Source organism: Nyctereutes procyonoides, unplaced genomic scaffold (assembly GCF_905146905.1).
Source record: "Nyctereutes procyonoides isolate TBG_1078 unplaced genomic scaffold, NYPRO_anot_genome, whole genome shotgun sequence".
NCBI classification, from domain to species: Eukaryota; Metazoa; Chordata; class Mammalia; order Carnivora; family Canidae; genus Nyctereutes; species Nyctereutes procyonoides.
In genome coordinates, this window is record NW_026575139.1 from 25,961,880 (window position 1) to 25,979,006 (window position 17,127).

Below are 17,127 nucleotides of genomic sequence, written 5' to 3' on the forward strand. Positions count from 1 at the left end.
AATTGAACATGGAATGTACTATGATAAAAAATAGTAAAAATCAGCAAGCATGTATTTTAGAACATGAAGATGAAGTGAGAGAGGCATCTGGGCAAAGTGCCCCTTGGGATCTCTCCTACATCAGATTCTTAGTATACAGAAGTATACTGTATACTTAGTATACTGGCCTCAGATCTAGTTATTTCATAGTCTCAATGCATTAGTTTTAGAGACTATATTGTGAAGTGAACATCCTGTGTTTATTCTGAGAAACTTGAATAACCTGGTAAATCCTCTGTTCCTTTGTGCTTCCCTTTTTCTAGGACCTCATAGTTGACCAGACAATAGAAAAAGTTTCTTTCTGTGCCCCAGATAGGAACTTTGATAGAGCCTTCTCTTACATATGTCGTGACGGCACTACTCGGCGCTGGATCTGTCATTGCTTCATGGCTGTCAAGGACACAGTGAGTCCACAGTGTAGATTTCATCATAACTAACCTCAGCTAGCCAAACTCCCCCTGGGTTGGCTCAGCCAAGCAATTTCCACTACTTTTTTTTTTTTTTTTTTTTTTACAAGTACCTGTTTTTACAGCACTTGGAAAGTGCCTAAACGAGCCTGCTTTCATTCCTTTTACTCAGGTAATTCACACTCTTGGTGTGACCCTGCAGCTCAGAGAGCAAGATGATTAGCTGAGATCCAGGGTCATTAAAGGAAAGTAAAAGTGCTCTGGTGAGGGTGGCTGCTAAACTTTACTTGAAACTTTTCATTGTTAGAACTATTTTCAAGGGAGGCCTGGGTGGCTCCATGGTTGGCTCTGCCTTTGGCTCAGGGTGTGATCCTGGAGTCCTGGATCGACTTCAGGCTCCCTGCCTGCTTCTCCCTCTGCCTGTGTCTCTCCCTCTCTCTCTGTGTGTGTCTCTCATGAATAAATAAATAAAATCTTAAAAATATATATATTTTCAAGATGCTTATGTATATTTGTTTGCTAATGCATCTGGGTAAAAGATATTGACATTAAAGGTGCTTAGGGATCCCTGGGTGGCACAGTGGTTTAGCGCCGGTCTTTGACCCAGGGCGCGATCCTGGAGACCCGGGATCGAATCCCACGTCGGGCTCCCGGTGCATGGAGCCTGCTTCTCCCTCTGCCTGTGTCTCTGCCTCTCTCTCTCTCTCTGTGTGACTATCATAAATAAATAAAAATTAAAAAAAAAATAAAGGTGCTTATAAATATATTTGGAATATATATTTCAGTTAATTGAAAAATAGAAATACTGGAGTGCCTGGCTGGCTGAGTCTGTGGAACATGCAATTCTTGGGGTCATGAATTCAAGCCCCATTTTAGGGGTAGAGATTACTTTAAAAAAAAAAAAGAAATTCTAAATTATGGTATAATGAAGTATGCCAGAAGTTGTTGCATAGTAGAAATTTTTGTTTAGAAATAGGGAATAAGTAGAGACACCTGGATGGCTCAATTGGTTAAGCATCTGCCTTCAGCTCTGGTCATGATCCTGGGATCAAGCCCTTAGGCTCCCTGTCTGGGGGGCGGTCTGCTTCTCCCTTTGTTCCTCCCCCAACAGGCTCACTCTCTTAAATAAATAAATCTTTTTTTAAAAAGAGAATAGTTAACCTATCATCTTTCATGTAAATTACCCAAAATTCTGACATAAAAGACAAGTCTCTCAGATGGTGATGATCTTAACTATAGAAGAACATGAGTGTGTAACTGTAATTACTGAGTTTTTTAAAGTCCAGGTAGAGTAAGGCAGGATAGTCATACCTGAAGGCTACAATAAACTTAAATACTCTTGCCTGGGTTTATCTGAAAGGGAAGTAGTGGCTATACTCTAAAATTCACCAAAATGTTAATCAAAGCTCTTGAAGACAGTGGTATAAACTGTTAAGAGTCCAGGACCTGACTCAGATCTGGGTTTCAGGCCTGGTTCTGGTTCTTACTAACTGTGTGATTTGGGACAAGTTAGTTAACAATCCTTTTTTTCTTTTTTTTTTTTTTTAAGATTTTATTTATTTATTCATGAGAGACACAGGCAGAGGGAGAAGCAGGCTCCATGCCGGGAGCCCGATGCAGGACTTGATCCCTTGATCCCAGAACTTCAGGATCATGCCCTGAGCCTGAGTGGAAGGCAGACACTCAACCGCTGAGCCACTCAGGCCACCCAGGCGTCTCTAATTAACATTCTTTAGGCCTTCGTTTCCACTTCCATAAAATGGAGATAACAGTTGTGAAGACTAAATTGGGGACACTTCAGAGTTTTTAAAAAATTCAGGGGGTCTCAGCTGGGGTTTGGGAAGGATCTGTCGTCAAGAACTTCTGCCCTAGGCCTAGGAAAAATAATAAACTTCTTTGGGCATAGCTCTGTTCTTGTAGTACAAATGCAGACAGTTTCTAAAACTTTCAGTACTCCCTCCTAGTTCATGCTTCAGTGCCCTACCCTTAATAGCATCCTCCTAAGAAGTCAGAAACTCATGTGGATGAATAAGAAGTAACTGTCAGTTTTTAAACAGGCAGTTATGTGAAATCTTACAGTTTACATTCGAGTGACAAAAGTCATTTCAGACATTACTTCCTATGCTTATCTGATATTGGTATATGAAATTCAGGGAAGTTAACTTGCTCAGATCCATATGTAGGAGCAGCTGTCTACATGGTGTGATTTTGAAAATTCCACAAAGGGCTCCCTGTTCTCAAATATCTCTTCTCACTATTAGTGATGCCAACAGTTACTATACCATCTCTAACTGTTTTTAATTTCACAATTAGGGATAGGGTTTAAAATACAGATAACCCTGGTAAAAATAACCCTTTGAGTTTATTAAATTTACTTCTGGTTATCCAGCGTATCTTTAAAACAATATTTAGTTTCTCTAAGCTCTTGTCCCCTCCCACGCACAAATAATTTTTATCGGTTTAATTCCTTTATAAACAGGAGTGTGGAAAAAAAAACCTGCTTTAACTTTTCCCCATGTGTGGTTGGGAGGGAATGTTGGGGTAAGAGAGAACTAGAAGATAGGGAGGGGAAAGGGGAAAAGCATCAAAGTGATGAGGGCCTAGAATGGGGAAGGAGCCTTAGGGAGGGGAGCATTTGGAAAAGGGAGACTGAGAAAGCTAAGCTTTCCTTTTTATAATTCCTGTGTCTTCTCTGGGGTGTATTTAGTTATCCACAGTTTTAAGTTTGCATCTTTTGTTCCTAGATATGTTGACATTTTTTAGGCTCCTAAAACTTGCCCTGCCTTTCCAGGAGTTTCTTAGAAATGCTTGATACTTATTATCACTGTTCCCCTAAATGGCAAATGCAGGATTTATGTCAAGATTTAGGGCTTCAGGGCAGCCCGGGAGCCCAGGTGGCTCAGCGGTTTAGTGCCGCCTTTGGCCCAGGGTGTGATCCTGGAGTCCTGGGTTCAAGTTCCGCATCAGGCTCCCTGCATGGAGCCTTCTTCTCCCTCTGCCTGTGTCTCTGCCTCTGTGTGTGTGTGTCTCTCATGAATAAATAAAATAAAATATTTTTTTAAAAAGGTTGGGGGACACCTGGATGGCTCAATGGTTGAGCACCTGCCTTTGGCTCAGGGCGTGATCCTGGAGTCCCGGGATCAAGTCCCACATCGGGCTCCCTGCATGGAACCTGCTTCTCCCTCTGCCTGTGTCTCTGCCTCTCTCTGTGTGTCATTCATGAATAAATAAATAAAATCTTAAAAAAAAAAAAAAAAGACTTAGGGCTTCAGACTTTGAGTAGTGTTTTCTAAGCTGATGGCCAGAACTAACATGAGTGATACAGGGAGCCTAAGTAATCAGAAGGTCTCAGTGGTTGCTCATAAAAGCACAGTGCCACTACAGTAAAGTGCCCTAAGCATAACTTAAGAAAACTTATTCATTTAATTTGCCATCTTGATACACTAAATTATAATTTTAAGCTGGAGTTCCCAACATTTTGCCTTATATAAAAACAGACTTATTTGTGGTCCAAGCTTTTTGTACTTGGTGGTACTATAACTCTAAAAAATTTTTTTCAACCTTCTGTTATGTGTAGGGTGAAAGATTGAGTCATGCAGTAGGCTGTGCTTTTGCAGCCTGTTTAGAACGGAAGCAGAAACGGGAGAAGGAATGTGGAGTGACTGCTACTTTTGATGCCAGTCGGACCACTTTTACAAGAGAAGGATCATTCCGTGTCACAACAGCCACCGAGCAAGCCGAAAGAGAGGAGATTATGAAACAAATCCAAGATGCCAAGAAAGGTATGGTCTCTTCTGCTACAACTTGTGTTTATTTAAGCCATTTTCCCCAGCAGGTTAATATTTGGAAACTCACAGGGGTAAGCTTTCTCACAGAGAGAACTCTTAGCAATATATGAAGACCTTCAGAACAAAGCTAAAAACCTAAACAGAGCCTTTCCTTTAGAGTGGCATGTTTTATGGCTTCCAGAGTGTTTACCCTTTCCATTACTGGAAGCTGTCTGGGAAGGCTGAGAATGCAGTTGAAGAAGCTGCAAAGACATTATTACCCCCCATGTTTAAAAACAACATTGGGGAAATCTACATCCTGAAACAGCTTTCTAATTCTGATGCATCTGATCTCTGTGAGAAGCAAATGCTACCAAAGAATTACAGTCTCAAAGGGAGACATACATTCCAGCTGCAGGCTGCAGAGGGCCACCGATGGTGATGCTGGGTACAAATACGGGCAGAGATTTCATAGTGACACCCTTCTTATTGGATAATTACTGTGTTTTAGTGCTTTCATGGAAAAAGTCCAGAGATGGGACTTTTTTTGGGAAGCTTAACCCTTCTTTTTCCCATAGCCATGTTAACTGTAGTATGTGGTTTTGTAGAGTGTGAATTTTTTGCAGGTATACATGGCAGCATAGCAGAAATGCCTGTGCAAGCATTCAAGTTACTCAGGAGTCTGTTGTCCAAAGTCGGGTTGAGTGTACTGTAGAACTAAGTGATAGGGCTTAGGGAAAATGCTTCACATTCTTGTGTCCAGCTAGAGTTGAAACCAACAAGGAATGTTTTGGAATTAAACAGTTCAGTTTAAATATACATTAATAAAATCTTGGTTATTTTATACTATATCCTTTTAGTTCTAAACCAGCCATTTTAGAGAACACCATTAATCTACTACTGACCCAAACAACTCTAATTCTTAAGCCAAAACAAAGATACCTACTTTATTTGAAATAAATTCTTGATTGTGATTTTTAAAATTTTCTTTTAAATATTTGCACCAGAATACCAAAGATAAACGTGCTACTTTTATCAGAAAACTTAATATGTATAGCTATTAGTGTGCTTCAGTGGTTTTTCAGACTGGAAGCATATTCTTTAATACCACCAAATAATATTCTTTGCTACAAATAGCAACTGCCAAAGTGGTTGAATTCTGACATCTAGAGGATTATGAGCAGAGATGGGTAGAGATTTACTACAATCAGAATGGGACTCAGCTGGTGTTCATGTGGAAATAGTTTTGTCTTTAGGTGTAATCTAACTTAAAATGTTACTTCTACATGCTTTTATTCAAATGAGCCACAAATGCACATTGTTTGTGATTTAAAGACATGAACAGAAACCTCACAGAGCAAGACATAGACATGGCCAACACGCACATGAGAAAATGCTCTGCATCACTTGCCATCAGGGAAATACAAATCAAAACCACAATGAGATACCATCTCACACCAGTGAGAATGGGGAAAATTAACAAGCAGGAAACCACAAATGTTGGAGAGGATGTGGAGAAAGGGGAACCCTCTTACACTGTTGGTGGAAATGTGAAATGGTGCAGCCACTCTGGAAAACTGTGTGGAGGTTCCTCAAAGAGTTAAAAATAGATCTGCCCTACGACCCAGCAATTGCCCTGCTGGGGATTTACCCCAAAGATACAGATGCAGTGAAACGCCAGGACACCTGCACCCCGATGTTTCTAGCAGCAATGTCCACAATAGCCAAACTGTGGAAGGAGCCTCGGTGTCCATCGAAAGATGAATGGATAAAGAAGATGTGGTCTATGTATACATTGGAATATTACTCAGCCATTAGAAACGACAAATACCCACTATTTGCTTCGACGTGGAGGGACCTGGAGGGTATTATGCTGAGTGAAATAAGTCAATCGGAGAAGGACAAACATTATATGGTCTCATTCATTTGGGGAATATAAAGTGAAAGGGAATAGAGGGGAAGGGAGAAGAAATGGGTAGGAAATATCAGAAAGGGAGACAGAACATGAAGACTCCTAACTCTGGGAAACGAACTAGGGGTGGTGGAAGGGGAGGAGGGCGGGGGTGGGGGTGACTGGGTGGCGGGCACTGAGGGGGGGACTTGACGGGATGAGCACTGGGTGTTATTCCGTATGTTGGCAAATTGAACACCAATAAAAAATAAATTTATTATTAAAAAAATAATAAATAATAAATAAAAACTGCTTTATAACATTCTTCAACATCTAACCTAACTTATACTTGTTTGGACCTTTCTGACTCTGTCACTCCCAAAGTCCTCTCTCCCCCCAAAAAACAAGTGAATAAACATTGAAAACTATGAATCATCATTCTTTAAAGGATCTCACATTAAGAGTTCATAAGTGCTGGGTTTGGTTTCTTTTTTTTAAATTTTGGTCAGAGGGGATCCCTGGGTGGCGCAGCGGTTTGGCGCCTGCCTTTGGCCCAGGGCGTGATCCTGGAGACCCAGGATCGAATCCCACATCAGGCTCCCGGTGCATGGAGCCTGCTTCTCCCTCTGCCTGTGTCTCTGCCTCTCTCTCAATCTCTCTCTCTCTCTCTCTCTCTCTCTCTGTATGACTATCGTAAATAAAAAAAAATAAAATAAAAAATAAAATAAATTTTGGTCAGAGTCAAGTCTTAAGTTATGAATCACTGCATGAGAATCAAATATCTAATTAAACTTGTGTCTTAGTACATACGCTACGTAACATGTAATAGGATATTAAACCTTTTATTTGTCTGAAACATAGGATATCTGTGCCCTGCTTCTAACCTGTCCTTTAAGAGACCTTGGGAAGGAGATGGGTAAAAGGACTTAGGAGGGTTTTGGGTTCCTTGGCTGTATGAGCTGGAATTATTTAAAGACTGCTAAGGTCCTCTTTTTCTTGATTTTCTTGAGCTGAAACAGATAAGACAGTTGTTGGTTCATCAGTGGCTCCTGGCAACACTGCCCCATCCCCGTCCTCTCCCACCTCTCCCACTTTGGATGCCACTGCCTCTCTGGAGACGAACAATCCTCATGCCATCCCACGCCGGCATGCACCCATTGAACAGCTTGCTCGCCAAGGCTCTTTCCGAGGATTTCCTGCTCTTAGCCAGAAGATGTCACCCTTTAAACGCCAACTGTCCCTGCGCATCAATGAGTTGCCTTCCACTATGCAGAGGAAGACTGATTTCCCCATTAAAAATGCAGGTAATACAGCGTCCATCTGACTCACTGGTGCTCTAGCACTGAAGCATTATCATCACTTCCAGTGGAGACACTGACCCATCAAACTAGCCACCCCCCCTCTCTCTGAGGCTGGTTGATGGTTATATGTATCTTGTGTCATTTCCCACTGGGAGGAAACTAAGGTTCATGGAGGGGGATGTGAATTGTTCATCTCTCTTCAACAAATAGGTAACAGAGCCATGATGGGAATTCCTAGACTGAGCTACCTACCAGGTTTGCAGTTTGTCCTGATGGAAGTATACTACCTCCCAGCCAACCTACTTCAAAACATCAGGGGTCTCGAGTTTCTGTTCTTATTCTACCATTTGGGACCCAACAGAGAAGTAATTTAAAAGGCTTTGGAAACACATCTATTCAAATAGCATTACTGTCAGATGTACCAAAAGAAACGGATAAGTGCTCATTGTCCTTGTGGCTGGTTGGCTCCGTACAGAGGAAACTCTAAATGGGTTTCCTGTTTAAATCGAAAATCTGTTGTTCATCAGAGACAGTGGGCTTGCTCACACATATTCATTACCTTTCAGAACTGCCACACAGGCCTTTGTGTGGCCCCTGTACAGCTGAGCCAGCCCTGGTAGCTCTATCCTCATCATAAGATCCAGAGCTAAAGTGTCAGATCTGGTCAGTGCTTTTATTGGGCTCTATTTTACTTTGCTCTGAGACACATTGAGCCAGTGCCATAATAAGATACGAGGAAGCTGTGTTTCACTAAGACACTCCCACTGATGGTATATAAAAGTCCAGAGAGTTGAGTTTTTTTGACCAATGGACTTTGACCTATCCAACAGTTGGAGTAGGTGATTACTGAGGGTCTTTCCAGCTCTCAACTCCTGTAAAAACAAACTCCAGGTGCTTTCAGGACCTTGTCTTCAATCTCCCTCAGATGGGAAACAAAAACTATTCTTTTCTTAGCTGAGCAAAACAAAGGTTCAGGACACATTATCAGCATTCCTAGTGACATAGAAGTATCCCAGAGTCAATATTAAGAACAAAGCCTCTGAAGTCCTGCACCTCAGTTTGCTTTTTCATGTTACTACAGTTCATATACTTGCCACTTTGATGTTTTGGTGGAGGAGTTAGAGTGGGGGTGGGAAGTGGAAGAAGGGACAACGGAAGAGAGAGAATCTTAAGCAGGCTTCACACCCAGCATGGAGCCCGATGCAGGACTCGATCACACAACTCTGGTATCATGACATGAGCTAAAACCAAAAGTTGGCTGAGCCACCCAGATGCCCCTATACTTGATACTTTTTGGGGGGAGGGGAGGAGTGACAACATTGTCGTAGCTTATAGAGAAAAAGAGCTGCCTCTGCTGCCCCTGACTTTAACCCATTTTCTATAGAGTTACTGAGTGGCTCCAGTACTGTACTCAGACCTTGAGAACTAGTTGAAAGACAAGTAGGTTGCAGATGTCTTCCAGAAAGATCTGCTTACTGGCACAAAGAGAGAACACCAAGTTCAGTAGTTTCACACAGGAAATAAAGAAATCGGGGGATTGGGAGGGAGGAAGATAGTTCTTAGTATATGAATTGTTGGTATTTTATATCAATTTTTCAAAGCTGCTTTTATAGTTCCACTTGACAGTTGAGACTTTTCCTTTCACAAATAAGGAATGCATCATAAAATGCCACCTTGTGTCATACTGTGATATTTCAGGATTATTCAGTTTTTCTGTTTGCTTTGCAGTGCCAGAAGTAGAAGGAGAGGCAGAAAGTATCAGCTCCCTGTGCTCACAGATCACCAATGCCTTCAGCACACCCTCCGAAGATCCCTTCTCATCTGCCCCAATGACCAAACCAGTGACCATGATAGCACCGCAGTCTCCTGCCTTTCAAGGTTGGTGCCCTCTTAGCCTGCTCACTTGTTCTCTTTGAAGCTTGTACTTTTATGGCACAGCTCTCTGACTCTAGGTTGGCATCCTGAGCTTCCCAGGAGCTGGTCAGACCCATTAATTTCCCAGTCTGATAATGTCTCAGATTCATTAATTCCCGTTCCACAATGTTGTGCTTTGTTCCCACTCCTGTTCCCTAGAATGTCTGCATTCATCATTTTGCATGTACCTGTTGTCTTTGATCCCATTCTTCTAGGAGCTTTTGTAGTCCCAACCTACTGCTTTATTTGCCACTTAAGTGTTAAGAATCAGAGTATCTAACTAGTTCTCTAGAAGCAGTAGTCATCAGACTTGGGTCCAGTGTATGCTTTCTTTAGCAGAGTGGTTCTCAACCTGGGACAATTTTGCCTCCCTCAGGGAAAATTTGGCATTCATTGGTGACATTTTTTTGGTGTTAGAGCCTAGGGGTGGTTGCTACTGTCATCTGCATAGAGGCTAGGGATGCTACTAAACATCCTTCAGTGCGTACAATAGCTGCCCTCAACAAAGAATTATCTGGCCCAAGTTAGCAATAGCCCTGGACTCCCCTTGTCTCCATCCTAACACAAGAAGCCCATAAAGAAAAAAGGCACTTCTTTTTGGCTCTTTAGTTCATTTCATCTTCTACAACAAGTGTCCTAAAAATTGCCTTTGTAAAGACACTGAGTTACTAAAAGTTGTTTTCGTAGATGCCAAGTTCTAGTAGTTGGTATTGACTCTGGAGTCCACAGAGTCTATATATAACTTAAATTACAGACTTTTAGAATTTGAACTCTTATAATCACCATTTTTTCAGTTCTTCTGAGAAAGAGCTCAGAAGTTTTGCTGTGGAGACAGTACCCTCCTTCTATCAGAGGAAGCTACTACATGGTTTTCCTTCAGAGAGTCTCTTTTTAGAAACAAAAACCATTCATTATAATCATATGCACCAAGTGGCTTTTTATTTCATCTAACAAATATTTATAATACCAATAATAGGCATAATTTATTGAGCACTTATTAGCACAGTGCCTGCCACATCGTAGTAAGGACTCGTGCTTTTTCTCATCTCATTTAATCCCCACAACAACCCTGTGGGTAAGCATCACAGATAAGGAAAAATGAGGCTCAGAGAGATTGAATAGATTGCCCATATTGCACAGCCAGGATTTAAACCCGTCTTCCCTGAATATCGTACCTGTTACTTTCTGCTGCCTCTATGCCAATTTACAATGGGATGTACAAAACTGAATAGAACATAGTCTTTTGCCTGCCTTTAAGGGGCTCCCAGTCTGTGGGACTGGCTCCTAGTCTTTTAGACAAGGCCTGGAGTAAATAGTACCAGTGCTGTAAGCATGATTGTCCAGTCTCAGAGGGAGTGATTAAAGCATAGGGCAGCAGACAGTGTCTGCTTATCTGCTCCATACTAAATATGATAAAGAGCTGGGCTAAGGAGTAGAAACTGATGGAATAGATGTCTGGAGTAAAGGAACAAGGGTTAAGAGATTTTAATAAAGAGAGGTAGGTAAGAATAGTAGTACTTTGAGATATTATGAACATTACTAAGGAGAATGAATCTTCAAAAAAGATAAAGTTCTGTAGTGATTTACAAATTTATTAAGCAAATGAAAACATATCAAGTTTGATTTCTCATTTGTAGTATGAGGATACCAGCCTTATGGGGTTTTTGAGAGAATTAAATAGGATGATGCACACTGAAGTACTGTTAATGTAGTGCCTGGCACATCATAAGGGATTATTATATTTAACCCATTGTTATTACTTTTCGCATAATTTGATCTTTTGGAAAAGTAAGAGAAGGAAATGCTTTATATACGTCATTATGCCAAAAGCTAAACTATATCTAGAATAGATTTTTGCTGCTTGTAAGACAAAGCAACTCTGTTCAACCTAATTGGAAATTGTTTTTCTAGGTTTCATTCCCTCTCTCACTGTACACATACTTTCCTACAACAGTCATTTGACTTTTTTTTTTTAATCAGTATAGCTATTTTAATTACAAACTAATTCCCTCTTTGCCAAAAGGTTTGTGTATCCGTTTGCAAGATGGCATGGTTATCCCAACACCAACTTTTCTGTCTTATCTGTTCCACCAGTATCACACACTGGCCTGACTGACCCAGCTCCAGGGGGTCACCTGTCCACCCTGCATGAATTAACTCCATCGATGTTGTCTGCTCCCATTGTAGCTAATGGCACTGACTCAGCCTTCCATGTGCTTGCTGCTAAGCCAGCCCATACTGCTCTAGCACCCGTAGCAATGCCTGTGCGTGAAACCAACCCTTGGGCCCATGCCCCTGATGCTGTTAACAAGGGAATTGCAGCCACACATTCGGGTAAGGTGGCCATGGATGGTGGTGAGGATTCTGGGATCAGATGAATGACGCCGATTCAGAAATCAGCCATTTACTGAGTGGAAACCTGGCAGGAATCCTTTCAGGAACAGTATGTTCCCTCCTGGAAATATACCACTATTAGGAAAGGATGGCAAAGGAGAGGAACTTGAAAGATTAGATTGATAGTTCTTAGGACTATGGAACAGAGACACCCCTGGAGCATTCATAAAATACAGATTCCTGGGCCCTGCCCTAGGTCAACCACTGAATTTGGAGATCTGTGGACATGCTCATAGCAAAGGTGGGGGGGGGGTCCCCAGAGTCCTCCTTACTCTGGCAGGCCTACAGAAAGGGCTGCCAAAAACACTTCATTTTTGCTTTTCTGTACTTTCTGGTTTTTCTATAGTGAACATTTGTTAACTATAAAATCAAAACAAATTTTAAATAGTAAGAGAGGCAGTTCACCTGAAAGATAACATGTGTCTTGAAGTGAGACAGGGCCATGAGGTACAGCACCAAGTCACTGGTTATTTTTGTATTCTGTTAGAGCAGAAGATGAATCACCTTGGGCCCTTTATTAGAGCATGTGCAAGCTGGCTTCTATATCATGGAGGAGCCACAACAGTAGGAAAGGGTTTCTGATGCCAGCCGGCTGCCTTCATTCCATGCAGTCTATCTAGATAGCTCCCTAGCGTGACTGAGACAGCACCATGATCTTACAGTTTCCCTTTGCCCTAAAACAAAACCTCCTCGATTGGTAATAGAGACTTTTCTCCCACCTGCCAGAACCACAGAGTATCCCATTAGGGGAACTTGTTCCACATATTAGGATCATTCAAGTTACATAACCTGTAACAAGGTTATCAGGTAAGGAAAGAAGCCCCTAAAGACTGATTCTTTTGTGTCTCTCCATCTTTTTCGTTCCCAGGGACTGAGTGGGGTCAATCTTCTGGTGCTGCATCTCCAGGTCTCTTCCAGGCTGGTCACAGACGCACTCCCTCTGAGGCTGACCGCTGGTTAGAAGAGGTGTCCAAGAGTGTCCGGGCCCAGCAGCCTCAGGCCTCAGCTGTTCCTCTGCAGCCAGTTCTCCAGCCTCCTCCACCCACTGCCATTACCCAACCAGCGCCGCCTTTCCAAGGGAATGCATTCCTTACCTCTCAGCCTGTGCCAGTGGGTGTGGTCCCACCTCTGCAGCCAGCCTTTGTCCCTACCCAGTCCTATCCTGTGGCCAATGGGCTGCCCTATCCAGCCCCTAATGTGCCTGTAGTGGGCATCACTCCCTCCCAGATGGTAGCCAATGTGTTTGGCACTGCAGGCCACCCTCAGGCCAGCCAGGCCCAGGCCGCCCACCCCCATCAGTCTCCCAGCCTGGTCAAGCAGCAGACATTCCCTCAGTATGAAACAGGCAGTGCTACTGCCAGTCCATTCTTTAAGCCGCCTGCTCAGCACCTCAACGGTTCTGCAGCTTTCAATGGTGTAGACGATGGCAGGTTGGCCTCAGGAGATAAGCACACAGAGGTTCCTGCAGGCACCTTCCCAGTGGATCCTTTTGAAGCCCAGTGGGCTGCATTAGAAAGCAAGTCCAAGCAGCGTACTAATCCCTCTCCCACCAACCCTTTCTCCAGTGACTTACAGAAGACATTTGAAATTGAACTTTAGGCAGTCTCTATGGCTTATGTATTTTGTCTGTACTTAGGCAAGGGCAAGGGCAGAGGTCAAAGGAGCAAGGGAACTTTGTGTTCCCAATCAGTATACTTTTCACTAATCTCAAAGGTCCCAAGGAGCGTGTCCAGGCACAGAGTGCTATGAGAGGTGATTTTTTAAAAAATCGGAAAAAACATTCCTAGAGAAGAGTTGTCTTTGCAGTTAGGCTAAAGAAGTCAGAGAAATGTTGCCCTCTGCCCCCTTCCTCCCTCGGCCTCTTACAAATCTCTGGCAACAGAGAGGCAGAAGTATCTGAACAGGAATCTGTATTCAAAGCACATTTACTGGAATATAAAACACAACGGGAAGCAAAACAATCTCCCTTTGTTTTACAGGCCATTCACCTGGCGCCTCTCAATACTGGCCTGTCTTAGAGATCAAGAACATGGTGGCCTGTGCTTGGGCTGGGGACAAGAGGCAGGCTATGCCGCCAGAATTCCCAGGAGGGCACATCAGCAGCCCAACAGAGCTATATTTTAGGGGTAAAGTTGAGCTTCCACTTTGAGTAAGAATAAATATTATAAATATATATATCAAAAAAAGCCAAAATCTTTATTTTTATGCATTTAGAATATTTTAAATAGTTCTCAATATTAAAAACTTGTATGAGTTGTAAGTAATCTTGCCAAAGGTAAAAGGGTTAGCTGTAAGAAATTGTACATAAGATTGATTTATCAATGATGCCTATTGAGTTGGAGAGAGGAAAGGTTGGGAGTTGTAGATGGGATCCCTAGCTTATTTGGTATCATTCATTGTAAGTAGCACATTGCAGCAACAATCATGCATATGACCAATACAGTCACTAGATTGTAGTTTTAAAGAAAATGAAAGAGCAGTATTGTCCTGGTTTTAAACCTGTGATGAAATTCTAATGTCTTTATTTTAATAGAATCCATCTAAATACACTCTATAGAGAATATGAATTTTCATATACTGCTGCAGTTTATGTTAATCCTCTGTTTTAACACTAAGGTGACAATGACACAATCCTATCCATCGACGGGAGCGCAGGTTACTGTGTTGGTTTGTCGTGTGGGTCTTGGTGGGTTTTATTTTGTCCTTTAGGTTTTGTTCCCACAAGTTTTGTGGGGATGGAGATTCTAGTTTTATTAGCTGTGTGTCCATCTGTCCCCCCACATGTGGTGAGCAGAACATCCTGTTGCCAGTTGCAGCCACTTGACCTCTGGCAACAACGGGAGATCCCATCTCATTTTTACTTTTGAACGTTGGCCTTACAATCAAATGTAAGTTATATATATTTGTACTGATGAGAATTTATAATCTGCTTTAACAAAAATAAATGTTCGTGGTAGAAGCTTTTGCCCTTGGAGGGCTGGTCTTTCCCCTTTATTAGCAAATGTGTCTTCATTCTTTTTAGTCTGCTCCATTCTGCTGCTACTACAGAACTCTGGTTTGGTGGCTAGAAAGTCTTTTATTGGGACTAATGTGAAGTAGAACTGGCATACAGTGTTATAGTTTCAGGTGTACAATATATTGATCAAGCAATTCTATACATTACACAGTGCTCACCACCGTGTGGTCACCATTTGTCACCATACATGTTGTTACAGTATTATTGACTATATTCCCTATGTTATACTTTTCATCTCCGTGACTTATAACTGGGAGATTGTACCACTGGATTAATCCCCTTCATATATTTTGCCCATTGGGACTGGTATATTCTTAAAATTCACATTTGTATTTATACTTTAGGCTTTGGTTGAACCTAAGTATATCTCTGATGTCAGTTTCTGGTTGCTCAAAGTGTGGTCTGGAACAGGAGCATGGACTGCACCTAGGAGCGGAGTAGAGGTACAGAATCTCAGTCCTATCCCTCTGCACCCCCAGCCTCATAATCAGAAAACACCCTGGAACAAGCTTCACCTTCTGAAAGGCCCTGCTGGAGCAGTGAGTCTCAGCCTTGGATACATACTAGAATCACCTGGAGAGCTTTCAAAATTCTCCTACCAGTCTATAAACCAGACTGATTAAATCAAAGGGCGGGGGTGCTGGTTGTTTTTTCTTAAAAAAACTTCCAGTATGGGAGAGGGTTGAGAACCACTGGTCTAGCTTAAGTGTTCCTTTTCCCTCTATTCTCTGACTAGTTCTGAGAAGAGCTAGCTAACCTCAAACTTACCTCATGAATGATGTTGCCATTTGGGGAGAACTGGGGAGTCCAAGAAAGTAGCCCTTAGTTTGCTGGTGTAGCAAAACCAGCCATGGTAAATTAAAGGGGATCCTCCTCTGTCATTTTTTTAAACAGAAAAAAAATACCTCTGCTGCTAACCCAGGTTTCCTGTGTTGAATAAGAGGTAGACCAAGAATTATCACTCAACCATGATGCAGTGTGTCTCTTTTCCAGCCAGTGTGCTAGTAATGAAAGTCAGCTTTCCCTGTAATGCCTATCTCCTATGTCCCAAATTGATCAGTCACAGGCCCAGTCAGTCCTCTAGATGCAGAAGGTTAAAGGGGAAAGGAACCTGGAAGCTCATTGAATCCATACCTCTTGTTTAGAAGCAAGGATCTGGAGGTTCTGAGAGATGGAGGAGGACTTCTTCCAACTCAAACCACTACTGAAACCATTGCTCCCCTACCCTGCTGATCCCTGTTTTTAATTGTCTGGTTTTTATCTGGCAGCAAATGTTTTGCCTCACAGGTTCCTGCTTGGGGAGGAGAGGCCCCCAGCTGGTCAGTGTACATAGCAGGTGTGTCAGCTTATCAGGTGATCCTTGCAAGCAGGCTCTGCTTGGTGGCCTCAGGATGAGGGATTCAGGCACCAGCTACCTGATGAAAGTAAGGAGCTCTCCTAGTTCTGTCATGCTCATGTGACCAGCTGCTGCTTCTTCATCCCACATCCTGTACTGGGCCTTATGTATCCTATTCCACTTTAGCAAGAGCTCTATACATACAGATGAGAGTTGAAGCTGACTGCTATACTACCTGGAAGGGTGAGGTTGACTAGAGCTATGGACCATTGTTTGACCCTGGATGAGATGGGAGTTCTAGCAAAGACAAATTGCCTGACACGGCAGGAATTAGTGTGTCCCATGTGAGATACGTGTTAATTTTAAAACCATTACACAGCTCCCGACCCAGTTGAAATGAAGTGAGAACTCTAGTAGCTTGTTTTAGAACCCAGTGAACTGATCCTGTATAACAGATTATAGAGGGAAGCCATAAAGGGTGTCCTTATTCAAGCAGATTCATCTTGACAGCTGCCTAAAATGTTAGGGGGAGAGGTGGTGAGGTGCAGTGGGCTCAAAGGGTCCATTCTCCAGATGATAGATCCTTTGCCAGCCAGAGACCATAGACGGAGAGTTGTTTCAGGACCAGGGCTGGAGCTAGCCTTCATCCCTGCTGCCAGATGGGCTGAACGTGAGGCTGGAAGTGAGAGCAGCTTGCACAGCAGAAGCTAGAGTAATACTCATTGCCACAGAGCTGGGCTTGCAGGATCAAATCACAGTTGGCCAGCTCAGGCTGATCCACACACTCCCTTCTGAGGTCCCTGGGTTGGGCCTGCAGTGCTGCAGAAACAACAGGGAGACAAAGGGTAAGGAAGCTCTGTGCACTGAAAAGTCCCACCTACCCTTTCTCTGCCTTAAGAGGAAAACAACACTAGAAGTGCCAGATTCCCCAAAAGTACACTCTATACCCTTCTTTTAACCCCTGTGTGTATACCCCACCCCCACCGTGGGCCTCATCTGGGCATGCAGTGGGCCTCAGCCCAGACTCAAGGAGTGGCTGACGGCATGATTTCCACAGCTCTT

General features: G+C 42.8%; 2 protein-coding genes across 14 annotated transcripts in view; one reads left to right on the forward strand and one right to left on the reverse strand.

The window, feature by feature from the left end:
- NUMB (NUMB endocytic adaptor protein) overlaps window positions 1-14,685 on the forward strand; it is a 168,160-nt gene extending 153,475 nt beyond the window's left edge. For 4 of the 9 annotated variants that reach the window (XM_055303912.1, XM_055303911.1, XM_055303915.1 and 1 more), the window contains 6 exons: window positions 303-443; window positions 4,024-4,228; window positions 7,115-7,408; window positions 9,134-9,283; window positions 11,414-11,653; window positions 12,582-14,685. In XM_055303912.1, coding sequence (XP_055159887.1) covers window positions 303-443; window positions 4,024-4,228; window positions 7,115-7,408; window positions 9,134-9,283; window positions 11,414-11,653; window positions 12,582-13,312 — 1,761 coding nt within the window. In that variant the 3' untranslated portion in view covers window positions 13,313-14,685. The remainder of the gene's footprint in view (window positions 1-302; window positions 444-4,023; window positions 4,229-7,114; window positions 7,409-9,133; window positions 9,284-11,413; window positions 11,654-12,581) is intronic. The other 5 variants (XM_055303916.1, XM_055303917.1, XM_055303918.1 and 2 more) reach the window with 3 other exon arrangements.
- Window positions 14,686-14,862: 177 nt separating this feature from the next.
- The window catches only part of PAPLN (papilin, proteoglycan like sulfated glycoprotein), a 35,105-nt gene continuing 32,840 nt past the window's right edge, over window positions 14,863-17,127 (reverse strand). For all 5 annotated transcript variants that reach the window (XM_055303908.1, XM_055303905.1, XM_055303906.1 and 2 more), the window contains one exon: window positions 14,863-16,884. In XM_055303908.1, coding sequence (XP_055159883.1) covers window positions 16,709-16,884 — 176 coding nt within the window. In that variant the 3' untranslated portion in view covers window positions 14,863-16,708. The remainder of the gene's footprint in view (window positions 16,885-17,127) is intronic.